This window comes from Mchenga conophoros, linkage group LG11, assembly GCF_057382185.1.
Source record: "Mchenga conophoros isolate Kocher_MC1m ecotype Shallow Benthic linkage group LG11, M_conophoros_male_GT1.1, whole genome shotgun sequence".
NCBI classification, from domain to species: domain Eukaryota; kingdom Metazoa; phylum Chordata; class Actinopteri; order Cichliformes; family Cichlidae; genus Mchenga; species Mchenga conophoros.
The window spans coordinates 26,925,522-26,943,926 of NC_140536.1; the positions used below are offsets into that span (position 1 = coordinate 26,925,522).

The 18,405-nt window shown below is 40.2% G+C and overlaps 1 protein-coding gene across 1 annotated transcript; it reads right to left on the reverse strand.

Moving 5' to 3' along the window:
• Positions 1-8,510: 8,510 nt before the first annotated feature.
• slc50a1 (solute carrier family 50 member 1) lies at positions 8,511-16,301 on the reverse strand. The gene is made up of 6 exons (XM_085292044.1): positions 16,108-16,301; positions 15,730-15,807; positions 15,534-15,657; positions 15,285-15,446; positions 9,800-9,919; positions 8,511-9,677 (listed from the first exon to the last, which is right to left on the reverse strand). Exons 1-6 carry the CDS (start codon positions 16,173-16,175, stop codon positions 9,570-9,572), a joined length of 660 nt encoding a protein of 219 aa, XP_085148170.1. The 5' UTR covers positions 16,176-16,301; the 3' UTR covers positions 8,511-9,569.
• Positions 16,302-18,405: the final 2,104 nt, after the last annotated feature.

The following is an 18,405-nucleotide window of genomic DNA, read 5'->3' on the forward strand; positions in this document are numbered from 1 at the left end:
AAAGTCTTCAGGTATCCCTCGTTTATTTTTATTTTTCTTGGAAAATGGGAAATGGGTGCAACAGTCTATTGAAACATCTGCAAATGTACATGGAAAGAATACAGTAAAAACAGACGTTGTGTAATTCTAACAGCCACTGGCTGAAATGAAGCCAAAACCATGACACAGCCTCCACTTTGTTTTACCGAGTACCGTATACACCGCTCCCCTGACCTCATCCGTGCATACTGACATCAACTGGAACCAAAGATTTCATATTTGGATTCATGACTCCATCAGACCTGTTTCAGTTCTTGTGTAATACAGCACACCTCAGCCTTTCCTTCCCGTCCTTGTAAATTGCTTCTTAACAGCCACCCTTCCACTGAAACCATTTCTGATGAGACTTCAATAAATAGTAAAGGACCAGATACATCTCCCAGGACATGACTTTCAGATGCTTTTCATCTAACCTAGATGGTTTTTAGGCCTTCCACTTCTTACTTATACTTATCCAAATTGTCCAAAAAACACACTGCATACAAAATATTTACGGTTTTCAGCTAACATCTCTTCGCACTTAACCCTGTTGGTACAAAGATACTATTTTATGCCTGCCAAAACTGAGTCTTTGCCTTTTTCTTTTCTTAAAAGAAATTCAGCTAAAGAAATGGGAACAACTGAAGTGTTTTTGCAACTAGCTACGTAGCAAAGACTTAATTTAAAATCGGTACTTTCTATATTGTCTGCTGTGTGTAGACATAAGTTCTATAACTTATGATCAAACAAACAAACAGAATAAATCATCTGACATTGTTCAGGTACACAGGCTGGACTGCAAATAATTGGAAAAGCAGCCAATGTCCAAAGAAAATCTTTAAAAGACTTTTCTACAGCCTGAGGAGCTATTGCCCCAAACCACCCTTGATTTCTTCAACAAAATATGAAGAAATCAAGGATGGCTCAAGAGTTTTTCACAGTATTACATATATGTATCAGTAAATTATCTCTTTTCCCTGCCCTTGAGCACCACAACTTTGACTGACTGCAGACAGCAGAACAGTAGTCTCAGAGGGCTTACCAAAACAAACCCTATTTGTTTGCATGTCATGGAAAAAACGCCTCTCAGCGTGTGATGCCCCATTGCGTGTAAGGGCAAGTGTGCCAGAGCTGCTTAAATGAATAAAGTGGATGTTTTGTGCCACAGGGTTTAAATATAATCAGCCAAGACACACCTTTGGAAATCTGACACTAAAAGCAGCAGAAAGATTTCAACATTTGCATTATAGCATGTTAACACTAGACGGGACAAGGTGAGTGGGTTGTTGTTTAACAGCGTAGTCATCAAAGAAAGATATTTTCCAGAAAGGTAGATGACTTAGATACATCTTACGCAATCTCAAAATTTCTCTGAATTTGTCGTTGTCCTTTGACATCAGCAGGGAGCTGTTGCAATCAAACCAGAGCTGAAGCTCTTCCACTTCAGGAGCTTGCAGTATGGAATATTCAGCATTAGGGGGCAACATTGCATTGTCCAATTGTCCTCTTTTTTGTTTGGAAAAAAAAAAGTTCACAACAGGTGCACACTGTGTCAACGCCAAGATGTCTGGTCACAAATCTGTGATGACATGTCAGATAATGTTAGGTAATGGGAGCATTCAGCTTCTGTTTGGTTCATCTGAACCAATCTTTGTGGTGTTCATGGTGTTAGACCTGGAAGAATATTAATCTTGCTCGTATCTATCTCGTCTTTCTTTTTCTTCTTTTTGGGCACAACAGAAAAAGAAAGAAAACCTCCCACAGGGCCCAAATCTAAAAATCCACATTGACAGCACACTGTTTTCCAGTGAAGCGTTATACAGACACGTTCTTGCTTTTTGTTTCCTGGTGTTTTTTCTCACCGCAGGCCTCTGTTTGCCCTGTGGCTTCACCATTTCTTAGCTACGGCTGAGTTTAGCGTAAACGTGTTTACCAGAGAAAACCCAGCATCACAAAACTCTGTATCTGCACGTAAACACGTAACTGTGTCTCAACAGAAATTTGTTGTGATTTGTGACTTCAGTGGAATCAGTACGTAATCATGAATCATCTGCAGTATGCACCTATACCTTAAAAACTTGGATTTCTTTTTAGAAGAAATCTTAAGTGATAACAAGGAATTCTAACCCTCATCTTAGCCCAGCTATTGTTAGTGACTAAAATTCTTATTAAATTCCTGTTTGTGTATCATACTAGGGGCAGGGATAGCTCAGTAGGTAGAGTGGTCACCCCATGATCGGAAGGTCGGTTTCGAATCCACCGAATGGCTACTCTGAGGTACCCCTGAGCAAGGTACCATCCCTACACACTGCTCCCCGGTGCGCCTGCTTAGTGGCTGCCTGAGTGAATGGGTCAAATGCAGAGAGAGCAATTCCACCACGGGGATCAATAAAGTATACATTACTATGCTAGACTGTTTCCTTTATCTATAAAGGACATTTTAAAATGTTTCAATGTAATTAATCACAGGTTTCCATATTTTTGTAATGACAAAAAGTGTTTTGTATATATATGTATTTAGATTTGGTGTCAGCAAAACTATAGACAATAATAGACAAAATGTGATGAAACTCACAGCAGGCTTGAGTGAATTATATATTACAGTGAAGTAGTGTCATTTTGACATTAAAAATATAGATGAACTAGTGACTCCATGATATTTTTTGTCATTATAATTGTGCAGGGTTTCATCCTAACTTGCCCATCTCGTGATCCTGATCAGAACAAAATATAGACAAATATGTTCCGTGTAAATCTACAACAGTCTAAACACTGAAATATCTGAAAATATAACCGTCAAAATCAGTGCCTAATTATGGAAAAAATACCAGTAAATTACAACGAAATCCAAGCCTACAGTGTTCACAATAAAAATAAAAACAATTCAGATATTTCCGGGTCATAAATGAAGCCACACAACTTTCCGCTGTCTTTGCCACACCTTTACAGTTCCTGCTAAATTAAAAAAAAACAAAGCCCTGTGGAGAGTTTTCCGAGAAGTAAATTTATGGTAGGAAACATTCTTAGATTTAAAAATATCTCAACACATGTGTATGACAGGGGTCACCTTAAAGTGATCAGACTTGGCCACTTGCAGGTTAAAAGGCATTTTGATTTCTTTACATATTTGATATATCACAAACTAAAAAAATAATGAAACAAAGTATCAGCTAAGTAAATATAGTTGTTTCATAACAGGGAATAATCTTAAACTGGTATGCACACCTGAGATTTTCTGTTTACAGTTTTACTGGGAATACTGTTAAAAATGCTGCCATGCAGAATAAGTTTCATATGCAATGAAATGCAGAAAAACTTTCAAATGTGCATACAGTGCAAGAAGCTACAAAAATGTTTGCTAATGAAAGCACAGGCTCCAAATCCCCTGAACAGCTGTGTCTCCCGTTTTTCAGCATCTCTGCGCATCGCAGTGGACGCGTACATCGTACGTGCAACCACGCAGATATACACTCTTCCTCAGCTCCCTCAGAGGACCTCAGCAAGCTCCAACTGGTTGAAACTTTTTTTCCCCTCAAAAAACAGAAAAATTTAACCAAATATGGCAACATTACAACTGGCACAGTAGATTTGACACATTTGCGTGTCCCTGCACAGAATTCCACATGCACGTAATCAAATTCAATTCCACTTTCCAGCTGCCATTCAAAAACAGAACCAAAACCACACGCAGACACACAAATCTGTGATCCATCTGCACTCTGGATGGATGCCAGAATGGGATGGCATGCTCAGACAGGACCAGTGCCCCACGGGTTCTCCAAGTAGTTACGTCTGTGTGTCATTTTTAGACCGGAAAAAACATTACCTCTTTAAAAAGTCATTAAATGTTCTATACCACCTGCTCGGCTTGTTTTTCTTCAGAAAATCTCACCTGTTTCTTCATATCCGGTGTACAGTATGAGTCATGTTTTACAAAGAAATAAAAACACGTAAATAAGTTATAAAACCACCAAAGGAACGACTTAAATTAAATGTTGTGCCTAAGACATCTAATGCCTCTGTTGTTGGGTCCACTGCTGTCAAGCACAGCTGGGGAGTCTCAGATATGTTCTGGCAGTAAAACAAGAGGATACCTGACAAATGATTTATATCAAAGGTGAAATGTGTATGTTCATCCATGCTGACAGGGTTTTGGTCCATGGGCTCTCCTCTGACAGCTTAATGACTAGCTGTCACATATCACTTCACTCCCGGCTCAAATTTTGAAGGGCGACAGAAGCAAGAGGGAGAGGAGGAGGAGGAGGAGGAAGAAGGAGGAAGAAAAACAATCTGGGAGACAGAACACGCCGAACTACACTCAAACCCTTAAGACACACCGGAGGTTCTCCCTGTTAATCTTCAAGGTACAGAGCAAATGTCTTTCAGCAGCTGCTGGAAACAGTGAAAGAGCTTAGGAGTCACATTTGGCATGTTAGTCTGTGTGTGCGTGTGTGTGTGTGTGTGTGTGTGTGTGTGTGTGTGTGTGTGTGTGTGTGTGTGTGTGTGAGATAAAGAGAGAGAAGGAGGAAGGTGGTCTCTGTGTGCAACCTACAATGTGGGCATTTTAGGTTCTTCAGCTGTGCAGCCTCCAGGCTCTGAGGAGAAAACGCTGATTATAAAGTCAAGGTGGAGACGCTGGTAAAATTAGGAACAGAAAACCACTTGCTGCACATGGCTCATCATAAATACCTATACCAACAACTGTACAGAAAGGGAAAAGCAGGCATATACACGCACACCAATAAAAACACTGTAACTGACAGTTTCAGTATAATTGGTAACCAGGTGAATTTTATAGTTGTCTTCTGCCAGTCAATGAGATCTGTTGCATGAAAATGCAACAGCATCTTTTTTTCTTTGTAGTCTTATCCTTTCTGCTCTGCTTATATAACCTATATAAATCTTTGACTGTCAGATTCATGGAACTGACTTTCACTGCAGATGATCTGAGCACGGGGCCACGGAGACAATTTCGAGGCGTGTAATGCAAAGCAGGAGGGAAACTGCAAAAGAATGCAAAGATGTGAGTAAGAAAAACAATGAGGCAAAAGACAGAGGAAAACACACAATGAAGATGAGGACAGAAAAAAAAGATGCCAGCATTGAGAAGAAAAGGAAAAACAGCAGCTGACCATGAGAATAATTGGATAAACAAGTAAAGGGAGGAGGATAACAGAGATGGTTGGGAAGGGTGAGGGGCTCACAGGAAAACTGAGAGAAGCACATTCCTTTTCCCCTCTTCTTCCCTTCAAAACAGCAGCTGGGACAGGTGTGCTTTTACTGATGGCAGAAAGTGCACAAGCTGCTGACTACCTCCCAGTGTGCTGTGTGTATGCCTTGTGTGTGTGTGTGTTTATATGCTGAGTGTGCACACTGTTTGGTTGCTGACTGCATGTTAGCAAAGACTTTGTTGTGTGTAATTACGGGGGAAACAAAACCCACGGATCAAAATTTGCCCGTAACGACAAAAATAGACATCTGAATGCACACATGGTGTTTGCGAAGGAGAGGCTGTGGGAGTGTCTGTGTAAGACACAACATGCTGTAGTTGCTGTATATACAATGCGTATACGCCTATGTTTAAAAGGACATGGGCAAAAGTACAAGAGTCAGCTTGTGTGTGTTGTTTAAGGAGACAGTCTCTGTGACAGGAAACAGAGGGATCCTGTTTGTGAGTCGTACTCATTGTTCAGCTCCTCACCCCCTCCTCATCAACGCTACTACACCACACACACAAACGCGCTCATGTACACAAGATAGAGCTCATTTTACTACTTGGCTGCCGACCAAAGACGTGTACTCATCAGCGTGAGGTCTGTGTTTTGATTTCCTGCCTCGCACTTAACACGTTGTCCCTTCACAACACAGCCACGGTTTCTAATTAGGGGTGTGTCTGGCCAGTCTGACTCCAACCATTGTTTTCTTCGTCTTATTGATGTCTATCTGTTTTATACAGAAGCATGATTCCAGCTTCCAGTATTGCCTTGTCTTCTCCACGACTCATCATTTACTGTTTCTCAAGATACTCCTTTTTCCCTTTCAACCTTCATGATTAATTTCTACTCACAAAACTCCGACTTATTGTTCAACTCTGAGTCACTCGTCTGCAGTATCCTGTCACAGGTTTCCTTTAAAATAATGTTTTTATAATTTACCACACAAGTAAAAAGCTCTAACAGCTTGACTTTAGGGATGGCAACGAATGGATTGCTTTAAACAGATCAATTATACATCATCATACACTCAAGATTGCCAGTGGATGAACTTGGTTTATCCTTTGGCATGTTTTGGACACACAAACTGTTTTATATACCTTCTGCATGTTGAAGGTTTTCTTTGTCCACCTTGGACAGGACTGGAAACCACTGTAGATCTGAAAGGTTTCACAGCATAAGATGAATTTGAGTGACTTTAAGATTTGTTGAGCTTTAAGTGTTCGTTGTTTGATTGCCTACACAGAAGACAGACAGAGTCAATGTGTCGTCAACCAGTAGATGTATATTTATTAATTCACATTCATATTTTAGGGGCTCATTATTGGCGTTTAGGCTGCTGCTACAAATGCCACTAAGCTTGGTCATTAAAACATTACGGGTTTAATGTACAGCTAATGTAAAATTCTACTCAGCATAACTGACGCTCAAACTGTTTTTAGACTGTTAAAGGCAAGAACAGCACAGACAGGATGAAGAAATATAGTTAGTGATAGTGGGGCCTAGCACACTTGATGTGGTTACACCACCTCAGAGCTGTTATAAAGTGAGAGAAAATCTAACAAGGACTTTTTTAATACTGTAAAGTTGTATATTTTAACATGTATTGACATTCATGGAATTGCTACATATTGAAGAAGACTTTTTTAAAGTTTAGTGGACTGCAATGAAATGAAAAAAAAAAAAAAGCATAGTTCCACCAAATCTACAAGATGTTCGTTCTCGTTTACGTGAACGTTATGTGTTTCTTTAAAGGCCTAAGATGTTTCTAAGTTACAAATCTTGCATAGATTATTATGCTATTTTAATATAAATAAAAACAAATAAGTCAAATGTTTTTGTCTCCTAAAGAGATTTGTGCCTAAAGTAATGAACACTCGAATCACACTGTTGTGAGATCCTGGTTCCAGATTCACTTTTGACTTCTAGAGCTAAGCATGGACAAGCATCAGTTTACATCAGTGAACTTTTACATCAATGCATTCAAAGCAGATCCCTGAGGTCATGTGATCAGGACCTGCTGGCTGTGCAAAATACAAGGCTGAGGATGAAAGGAGACTTTTTTTCTGTCTTTATTTTAGCATTTCATTGTAAAGCACTGGAATATTATTTTTATCTTGAATAAAATTGTATTTACTTTATTTACGTAATTGTTCCTGACCACAGGTTAAATTACTTATCGTGATAAAGCATTTATTTAAGAGCTTCTTAGCGAGTGGTCCCACAGCAGTGAGGGGGCGTTATGTATCAGGTCATTTCTGCAACAGTCACATTACTGAGCATTTAGCCAAATGTACAGATGTGAGAAAATAGGGAGGTTATTAACTTCACCTTCAACCTGTTTTCTTATTCTCTACAAAACTAATTCTGCCACCTTTTGCATGTACAATCAATAACAGCACCATGAATGTTTTGGAGAGACTGTCTGAGAATGTGTGCTGTTATCTTTAGTTGTGTATCGATTGCATTAGGGAAACGAAAACAAGAAAAACTGAATTCCTAGATAGAGATCCGACAGACAATACGATACAAAGACCAAATTGATTCATAAAGGTCAAAACTGGACTTAAAAAAAGGAAATCAGAGCTCTGATGGAGGGGTAAAGACACTCTATGCACATGTCCTTATTGTGTCTCTCCATGAAATACTAGCAAACAATACTTAAAGAACTGTGCTACATAATTACAACCTATTAGAAGCCAAACCTAAATTTATCCGTGAAATTCCTTTATTCTTTTCCCACGCTTTACTACCTCCATCTCATTTATACATCCTTTCTTGTTGCTTTTTCACCTGCTGCTTATATTTCCCCCACGTTTCTTTCAAGTATAGCTCATTTATCTCCCACCTCCAGTCTTCTCTTTGCCTCTACATAACACTCAGCTTCCAACACAATACTGTCTTGTTGTTGTGCATGTGTGTTCTCTGTCAGGGGCAAGCTCTTTGAGCTCAGGAAGAGCGGTCCAAGTAGCATTCATGCACACACACACATACACACACACTGAGGATGAGAATCTCTGCCATAGCCTTTCCCACCGCTGCCCTCACTAAATCAACAGGCTCACACAAACAAGCTCATTCGCACTGCTGCACCATCAAACAGGCTTTTGTCTCTCCTGCACTGCCACTCCAATCATACACACTTACCTCGTCACATGCATGAAAGCTCGTTACTGAACCCAAAACAAAACCTCCAAACTAAAGCACAAATTCCTCTACTTCAAAGGGTCAAGTACAGCCTCAGCAAGGAGAAAAAACAGCAGACAGTGACAGTTACGGTAAAAAAATTTTATTGATATGGCACCTTTCATTATTTAATGATAAAACACATTGTTTGTCCAGCAGAAAATGGACATAAATTTCTTCCTTTACAATATTTTCCCTTTTTTTAAATATAACTGTAACAAACTGCATGTGCTGTTATATATCCATTCAGGCTTTCAGGGAAGCTGGAGACTGTCATATGTGAGAGATGAGGTACACCCTGAAGAGGTCGCCAGTCTATCGCAGGGAAAAAGCTTAATTTATACTTCAGAGTCTAAAACATAAAACAGCATAGCCTAAGCAATTGGCTAACGCTGCTGTTAGCATTCGTACTTCTGTGTAGTGTGCCCGCAGAAGTCTGCAATTTCACCTCCAAGACACTAGTTGGCAGTAAACTTTTAGTTTTGAGCTTATCCATTCTCTTCCAGTTGGTTCAATAATTGGCATCACATTTTACATTACATTTCTAGGGAGGTGTACATTGGTTAGGGTGCAGGGTTTAAGAAGAATTTGTGATTATGACGTTATGGAGTAGATTTAAATCAGAGGTATAAATCCCACTAAACATTCACACCTATCGCCAATTTAGAATCCCCAGTTAAACAAATGAGTGCATCTCTGGACTGTGGAAGGAAACAGGCCAGAGCACCCAAAGATCAACTCCACAAGAAAGGCCCCAGCTTGCCAGTGCATCCAAACCAGCACCTCTCTGCTGTGAGGCAACAGTGCTAACCACTGTACAATATATACGTTTTTAACCTCTAAAAATTCACATAAATCTTTAATGGCAAACATTACCTAAAAGAAGGCACTTAGAGACACAGAGAGAGACACAGAGAGAGACACGTAGTAACATGTCTAACAACTATCCGCAGAACAGTAACAGTTGAATCATATTAAAGACATCGTGAAATTTACTCTCAGCTGAGTAAAAGTCCACATTATTCTTCCCCCCCAAAAAGTAAACAAAACACTTTACACGTCGAGTCACTCGCTGAGTTTGTTCCAACATGTAACTCTAAAGCTTTGTTGCCAACCGTCCATCCGTGAAGATGAATTTTTCAACTGTCAACATCATATGTGCACGGGTTTGTAGGAAGGCGAACCTTGATTGACTGACGCAAATTTCCAAAATAGATAAAATCTGATGAGGCTAGTGAAAATACCCGGTGTGTTTGGAACCTGGAAAACAAGCAAAACAAGGAAGAAGAAGAAAAAAAAACAAACATGTTATCGCTTCAATCCTCACACAACACTGACAGCTGAGCTTACAGGTATCCAAGTGCGTATTCATGATGTCTTACCACAATATAGTAGTCGCTCAGCTGAAGGCCGTAGAAGACCCAGGAGGTTGAAGTGAAGAAGGTGGCTACAGTCAGAGGGAAGGACAAGCACTGCACGTTACCACTACGCACGATCTCTACCTGCAAAGGCAGAGAGGAGGAGGGATGCCATTAACATACACTTCAAAGCTGGATTATTACAGTTTTTAATATTTACAAGGGATCGAATTACCAACTGCTACATGAAAGGTGCCTTCAGTGATGACCCCTGAGAGAGAGAATTACTCTATTCAAATATCAACACACCAGCATGCCTCTTCAAAAGTGCTCTCTATAGACGTTCCCACAGCTACATTGTCACACACTTCCAATGCCGGAAGGAGTAAGTGTGCACTGCTTTGCCCACATTTTAACTATTGTGTCTTGCGCCACTTTATGACTGGCAGACTCTTCATGCTGCTTTTAAAAGGGGCCATTTGGAAGTGATATAAACACTGGGTACTTCTAAAGTGGTCAGATGACACACTGTACTCCATTTTATTTGAAGGTACCGAAACCCGAAAGAGAACTTAACTAAAGTGTTGATAACTCAGGGCAAAGGAAACCTATGAGTGTTTTAAATTAAGAGCTTAGGCAGTAAATTTACATTTATAGCTTTGTTTTACTTTGACAACATATTTAGTTGTCCTCTGGGTTAGTTTAAAGTATACATTATCTGGCTGCTTGTTGGAGTTTTTTTTAAATTCAATTTTGGCTTAGAAATTTCACCACATTCCCAACCTGTAATTTAAAAAAACAAAAATGATCTTTAAGCAGGCAGCTTTGGATTTTAAGTAATTTGTGCAGTGCCTACATCATTTTATATATGCATATATAGCAGAAAACATAATGGAACCAAAGGGCCAGGGAACACACAAGACAGAAACTGGGAATAACAGGAAGACAGATGAGGGAAAGAAAGGCAGGAAGCTGACTGGGGGTCATTCGGTGCTGTGAGGCAGATGGAGGGAAGGAGACGAACAGGATAGAAGACGGAACCAGAAGATCAAATACAGTGACAAAAGGAAAGAGTGAGAACAGGGGATTTATCCCTTCACTGCATAGCTGAACATGCAGACTGAGATGATGTGAGCAGATGAATTAAAGTGAGCAGCTGCTGCCGGTGCAGTGGGTTCAACGAGGAACACGTTCAGGAAATGAGAAGATATGAGGTTCCTATTGTAGATACTAAACACAATCAGTGTTATCATGAATACAGTGAGGGTACTATGAACTGTAATGCATGTACACAATCACCTGCCACTATATTAGATACATCTATATAAATGCTTATTAACGCAAACATCTAACCAACCAATCATATCGTAGCAACTCGGTGTATTTACCCACGCAGACATTATCAACATGACTGCTGAAGTTCAAACTGAGCATCACAGTGGGGAAGAAAGGTGATTTAAGTGACTTTGAATATGGCATGGTTGTTGGTGCCAGACAGGGTGGTCTGAATATTTCAGACTCTGCTGATCTTCTTGGATTTTCCCAAACAACCATCTCTAAGGCTTGAATGGTATGAGAAAGAAAATTCCTGCTGACTGGATATTTTCTCTGAGTGCCTTGTTGATGTCAGGAGAATGGACAGACTGATTTGGGCTGATAAGAAGGAAACACCCATTACAACCAAGGCACGCAGAAGAATATCTTTAAATGTAAAACATGTCGAACCTTATGTCAAAGGTTCAAACTGGTGGGGGTATAACAGTGTAGGGGACTTTCTTGTACCCTCTGGCCACCTTGGAATCAATTAAGGATTTAATCGCCACAGCCTGCCTGAGTATTGTTGCTGACCACCTTTATGATCACAGTGTGCCCATGGCTGCTTCCAGCAGTATAACACCCCATGCCACAAAGTTTAAATCATCTCAAATTGCTTTCTTAAAGATGACAATGAGTTCACTGTACTCACAGTCACCAGATCTCAAACCAATAGTACATCACAGATGTGAAACCAACAAATCTGCAGCAACTGTGTGATGCTAACATGTCAATATGGAGAAAGATCTCAGAGGAGTATTTCCAGCACCCTGTTGAATCTATACCATGAAGAATTAAGGCAGTTCTAAAGGGAAAAGTAGCAAGGGGTACCTAATAAATTGTCCAGTAAGTCTATATTGCAAAAAGGTTTACCCAAACAAAAATCTTCCTAGTAGCAGCCATTAGTTCAACTGATTATTTAACTCGCTGCTGCAAGGTTAGGTTCAATAGAATCTTTTAAATAAATGTTTGAAGTGACTCACAAATAATTTGAGTTCAAAGAATAAGAAACAATGTAACACTATTAATGCTGTGCTACATTACAGAAAAATATGACCACACTAACAAGCCTATAATATATGAATTGTACAAGGGCAAGCACTGTGTGGGCTGCCTGTTAATGGAAAAAGCAATAATGATTCTGAATGAGCAGCAACAACCACCAAGGAGTCCGCTACTAGTGGAGTTTCAAGTTTCAAATAGTATACTATGCTGTTTGAGGTTGGCACGTAGTAGAGGAGTATTTGCTTCGTGGGGCTGTTCTTTACCCTCTCAACCCTTTAGATTTCCTGCCTGACATTTCTAATCTATTAACTGCAGGCACAAGACATGAAACTGACACTGTCCATGTGCGAGCGAGTGTCATCATTCTGAGTTCACTGTGGAGGTCGACCGACCAATCAAACACTTCGTTGATTACGACACTTTTCATCTACTAACTTTTAGTTGAGGGGGGAGGTGTGCAGTAAAGCGCACACAATATATGCTATTAAAGATCTACTTTTCTGATGCCTCTGGTTGAAGGAAAGTCCTTTTGAATCCAACCACCTGTCAAATGACTGTTTTTAGTGTAACACCCAATTGTTGAGATGTTCTCATGTAGCACAGGAACGTCTGGACTTATGTGCAAATGTTCTTCAGTAGTTTGGATAGAGATATTGTTGTTGCTCTGAACGAGAATTATTATAATAGCTGTGGCACACCACATGGCTCGATCCTGGGACTAACCTTCTTTAGCCTTTAAATGCTGCCCCTTGGGTGTATCATCAGGAGACACGGCACCAGTTTTTAGATAGGTGTTCATCGTAATCTGCTATGCTGTATCATAATACAAGTCTTACTGATGCCCCCACTGAGGCTTTGATGGCTTAGCTCTTTCACGTGTTAGCCAAATGTGTTAATAATGACACCACAGAGACACTTCTTCACTGTTGTAAATATTCAGTTTGATTTAGGGTACTGCCTGGGTAGAGTGTGCAGAAGGCAGAGCACATGACACTGACTCTCATATCAGTGAAAACAGATGTTACGTGGACTTTGATCCTGGCAGATTAAATACTGTTTAACACCTGATCAGACTCTGCTGGGTTTTGCATTATCACAAGAATCTCCTTTGGGTAAGTTCTAAGAAAGCTCACAGGTGCCGTGCATGTGTAAGATCGGCATATGTAAATCTTTTAAGACTCATAGCCAGTCCCATTTCTGGGCTCCTCGAGGACCTCAGAGTTTGTGGGGAGATTAAAAACAATTACTTTACAAAATGACTTTTGCCCCCAGTGGCTGACTTTATATAGTGCAGAGGAAGGGAATTAATTTTCCCAACAGAAACTGGGACTGTTTTTGAGGGGTCCAAAATTTGAACTCAATACTAATTGTATATCTTTATAAGCTTATTGGTGCAGCCCTATACAGCAGTCCCAGTTTCTCATATGGCTTTTAGCAAAAATTAATTTCCCCCCAATCTAGTGTTTTTATTATGTCCTGAAAAATTTAATTAATGGATATGAGAATTATGTAGTAACATATAGGACAGGCTAAACTGGAAAGGATGGAAAAACAAAACAAAACAAAAGTGAAAACAAAACCAAAAAACATTTACCAGCTAAGCCCATCACCATTTACTGGAAATGAAGCAGCAAACTGCAAACTGACTTCATTAACTGAACAAAAATAGTATCCGTTTGGTATGCTATTAATTATCCCCATATGCACACTAGTTTTTATAAATATTTTTGGCAAGTCATTTTCTGATTCTACTTCATTTGAAAAACGCTGAGGTTTCACACTAAGCTCTGGATGGCTTTACTTTGGCCTGTAGTAACACTGTGAGGAATCTTAGAGTCATTTCTTACCAGGACATTGCCTTCAACCGTGCACATTAAACAAATACCATGTACGTTAAACAAATAACATTGCTTTCTTTAGTCTTTGCAATATTGCTATGAGTAAAATGAAAAATGTTATATGTTTTTCAGCGGCTCCGTGTTGAATCCAAAGTTTAATTAAAATGCCATCTAAATGATCAAGCCTCATCATATCTTCCTCACAGACTGCTAGCTTACTTGTGGTTCCTGGGGCATTTTTTAAATACTTTTTTTGGCCTTCTTCAGTGCAGTGAAGAAAGGACAGCGAGAAGAGGAGAGACATGCGGCCGCGGGTCGGACTTGAACCCAGGCTGACCGCTCTCAGCCGTATGGGTTGCCTGCTCTACCTGTTCTCAGCTGCATTTGAATAAAACACCAAATCCACACTTAAGCTTAAATTTCAAAACTTACATTTTAACTAATGATTTTATCTACTGTTCTGATTTTATCTCTTTTGATTTTATATACTGTTTTGTTTGTTTGTTTGTTTGTTAATTAGTTAGTTTGTTTGTTTGCTTGTTTTAATCAATTTTAAATCATGCTTTTTATTTGTTTTTGTTTCTAATGTCTCTGTAAAGCACTTTGGATCACCTTGTTGTTGAATTGTGCTATACAAATAAACTTGCCTCGCCTTGCCTCAATGCACTGAGCTAAACCAGCCGGGTTCCTGGAGCATTTAAAAGTAGAATGGGAGACAGATTCCTCAGCTTTTAAGATGCTCTTCTGTGGAATCAGCTCACAGTTTGGGTTGAGGAGACAGACACCCTCTTTACCTTTAAGATTAAACTTTCCTTTTTTAAAAAAGAAATTGTTTGGCTTTTAAATCAAAATGAGTTCTGAGTACTTTTAAATGTGTTTCTTTTAAATTCGGGTTTCCTTTTTTTAACTGTGTCATTAACTCGGTTTTATCCAATTTGATTACTTTATTCGTAAAGCACTTTTGTTGTTTTTAAATGTGCTAAAAATAAAAATAAACTTCACTTTTTGATAAAGATTATAATTAGGGCTGGAGCCCTTAAGCTGCATCAACATAGGAAGCGATTCGCAGTATTGTGCAAATCGACTCGCTTGCTGTGTGATGTCTTCCTGTTAAAAAGACAGTTCTTCCTCCACACCCTTGCTGTTGTTAGCAGGATTTTCTCTCTACTACTAAAAGTTTTACCTTTACAATATAAAACTCATTAAGGCGAGTTTTTAGGTACTATCATCCAAATGTAACTGATTTCCAGATCATGTTCTGAAATATTATTCAGTTCAGTGAGAGAAAACAAACACAGGCGACATTCTACACGCTGCCTGTATGTTGTGTTTGTCTGTGGTGTGAATTGTACCAGGTCGGTGAGCGGTGACAGGTACATGCTGACGGTGACCACGCTGCAGGTGAGTCCCAGCTGGCTGAGACGAATGTCTCCATCAGTAAGAAACATGGTGAAGTAGAGCCAACCGCAGATCAGTACAATCCCTGCTGCAAGGGTCTGGGAGGACACTAACCTCTGAAACCAACAAATACAGAGACAGATAAATTAAAGATCCAGCTGCAAGTAAGGAGAGCGCTTTATGACAGGTCTGACTATGCTGACCCTCTGCTTCGTGTAGCGGAAGTACATGATGATGTAAAGTATCTGGAGAAGAGCACCAATGATGTTGACCAGGATAATCGTCTGATCTCTCTTCAGAATCCCATAATACATCCAACCAAGGTTACTATAGAAACAACAGGAACATTAGTGATGATGCATCACAGTGAATTATGCAAAAGCGGAAAGAGAAACTCACTTGAGGCACGTGGTGAGGAAAGGGAGAAACTGGATATTGTCTGTACTTTTGGATTCTCGCATCTTTTTCAGGTCGGTCCTAGAAACACACACACACACGCATGCACATACACACACACAGAAAGAATAAAAAACAAAAAAATAGGCTGGAGATGCTAATAGCAATTTAAACCAATAACTCCATGTTCAGTGTTAGTACTTTCTCGCATTCCTTCACTATAAAGTTGTTGTGATGCTACCAAGTGCAAGCAGTTCAGAAAATCTCCATCCTGTCTCAGTGGGATCTTGCTTTCTTCGTACTTTCTCCCATCCTTACAAAGTTAGAGCAGGAAGTAAGATAAAACATAGATGCATGCAATTAACGATCATTTAAACTTACAGTCCAGTCGAGAACATCCCGACTGTGAACACGATGCAGGCCCATGACAGAAGCGACAACAAATCCATAGAGCGGGGGAAAAATACGTGCTTTGTGCACAGTCTCCTTTTAATCGCAAACTCTTAAACTGCCTGAGATGAAAGGTAAATATAACGACGCGGATGCTCTCACTGTATTTCCGTATTTGCAATCAGTGCCCTCCTGGTTCCTGTCCTCTGATTGGCTATAGGCTCAAAGGGCTGGCCCAATAGGGTGCTGAAACGATAAGGAACGTAGCGCTGGACGTAATTACGTTGCAAGAATTTTACGAGTGACTGCCAGAGGGACACGGATGTGGGAAAGCTCATGGCACTCGTACAGTTTATTCAAAGCTTTTCAGCAGTCAGCGAGCATGAAAACATTCAGTATTTCCCGACCCGGAAGGCTCCGATTTTACACACGCATTTAACTTTATATGTCTTCTGTGGGGGCAGCACGGTGGTTAGCACTGTTGCCGCACAGCAAGAAGGTCCTGAGTTCAATTCCACCATCAGGCCGGGGTCTTTCTGTGTGGAGTTTGCATGTTCTCCCCGTGTTTGCGTGGGTTCTCTCCGGGTACTCCGGCTTCCTCCCACCGTCCAAAGACATGCAGCTTGTGGGGATAGGTTAATCGGATAATCCAAATTGTCACTAGGTGTGAATGTGCGAATGAATGTGAGTGCGAATGATTGTCTGTCCCTGTGTGTTAGCCCTGCGACAGACTGGCGACCTGTCCAGGGTGTACCCCGCCTCTCGCCCTATGACAGCTGGGATAGGCTCCAGCGCCCCCCGCGACCCTGAAAAGGACAAGCGGAAGCGAATGGATGGGATGGATGTCTTCTGTGGGTCTGTAATTGGCTTTGGATGAATGCATGTATGCATGTAGACACGGCCAAGACCTGCGGAAGTTCAAAGTGAGCATCAGAATGGGAGGGGCGGATGATTTAAGTGTGATGTTCAAGTTTTTGAACATAAAACTTTTGTAGGTGACTTGTCTGATCTGCTAGAATTTGACCACACAACCATCAGTAGGGTTTACGGAGAAGCTGATAGGAGAGCAGAAAAGCAGGTCTAAATCTCTAAATACACAAACGTCAAACTTTCAAGCGTATAAGCTTCAGCAGCAGAAGTCTACACCAGGTGCCACACCTAAGAACAGACAACAGAGAGTACAGTTCACATGGGTTCACCAAAATTGGGCAACAGACGATTGGAAAATGTTGTCTGCTCTGATGAGTTTTGATTTCTGCTGCAATTTCCAGAGGATAGGGTCAGAATCTGGCGTCAACAGCTTGCAAGCATGGATCCTGCCAGCCTTATATCATTGGTTCATGCTGCTGCTGCTGGTGTAATGGTGTGGAGACATTTCTTTGCCAGAACACCCTTACTAACATCTGAGCTTTGTTTAAGCACCGCAGCTACGTGAGTATTATTGCTGAGCATCTCCATCCCTTCATGACTACAGTGAACCCATCTTCTGATGGCTGCTTCCAGCATGTTGACCCGCAAAGTCACAAAGTAAAAACAAAGATCAGGTAAAATAAGCACAAAAAAAGAAATAAATAAAAAGTCTTTAAAATGTGAAAATTGTCTCGACAGCTGATAATTGTGGTTTATTAAAGTCTTAAATTTGATAAGTGGGGGTTTTTCTTGTGCAATATCAATACCCGTCATTTGATCTGTAATAAGATGTCCAAGATATTTGAGCCTATTACAGACACTAAGATTATTATCAGACAGTATTAAACTCAAGATTAGGAAATCTTAGATGTTTGTCCTCTTTGGGTCTGGAAACCATGACAAGACTCTTTAAAAAGCTGTATTAGATGTCAGGTTTCACACCATAAACAGAACATTATAACTGGAACAGTACAAATCGTGCACCCACTTTTACAAGCTTTCAACATCCCAGAAAAATCATCAAGCATTCGTACAGTAGTTATTAAAGGGACGCTGAAGATACGGGTTCTCCAAATGAAAAGATCACACTGGGAGCAATTTGATGTTTTCATTTTTTGTTATATCTCACCTTGTGGAAGTATAACACTAGGCTGATGCACAGAATAGGAAAATAAGGCAAGCTTTTCCACTGCTTCACATAATGCATCAGTCTTTCTTTCCAGTTTCTCCTTTCTGTGAATCACACATTTGTTTTTCACCCTGTATTCCAGTAGCACAGTCAAAAAAGAAAACCCAACTATTAGCCTATGATAAGAAGAAGGAGGAGAAAAAAAGCGTCTCATCATTACATCATTGTTCCAATCCCATATCACATGCTTG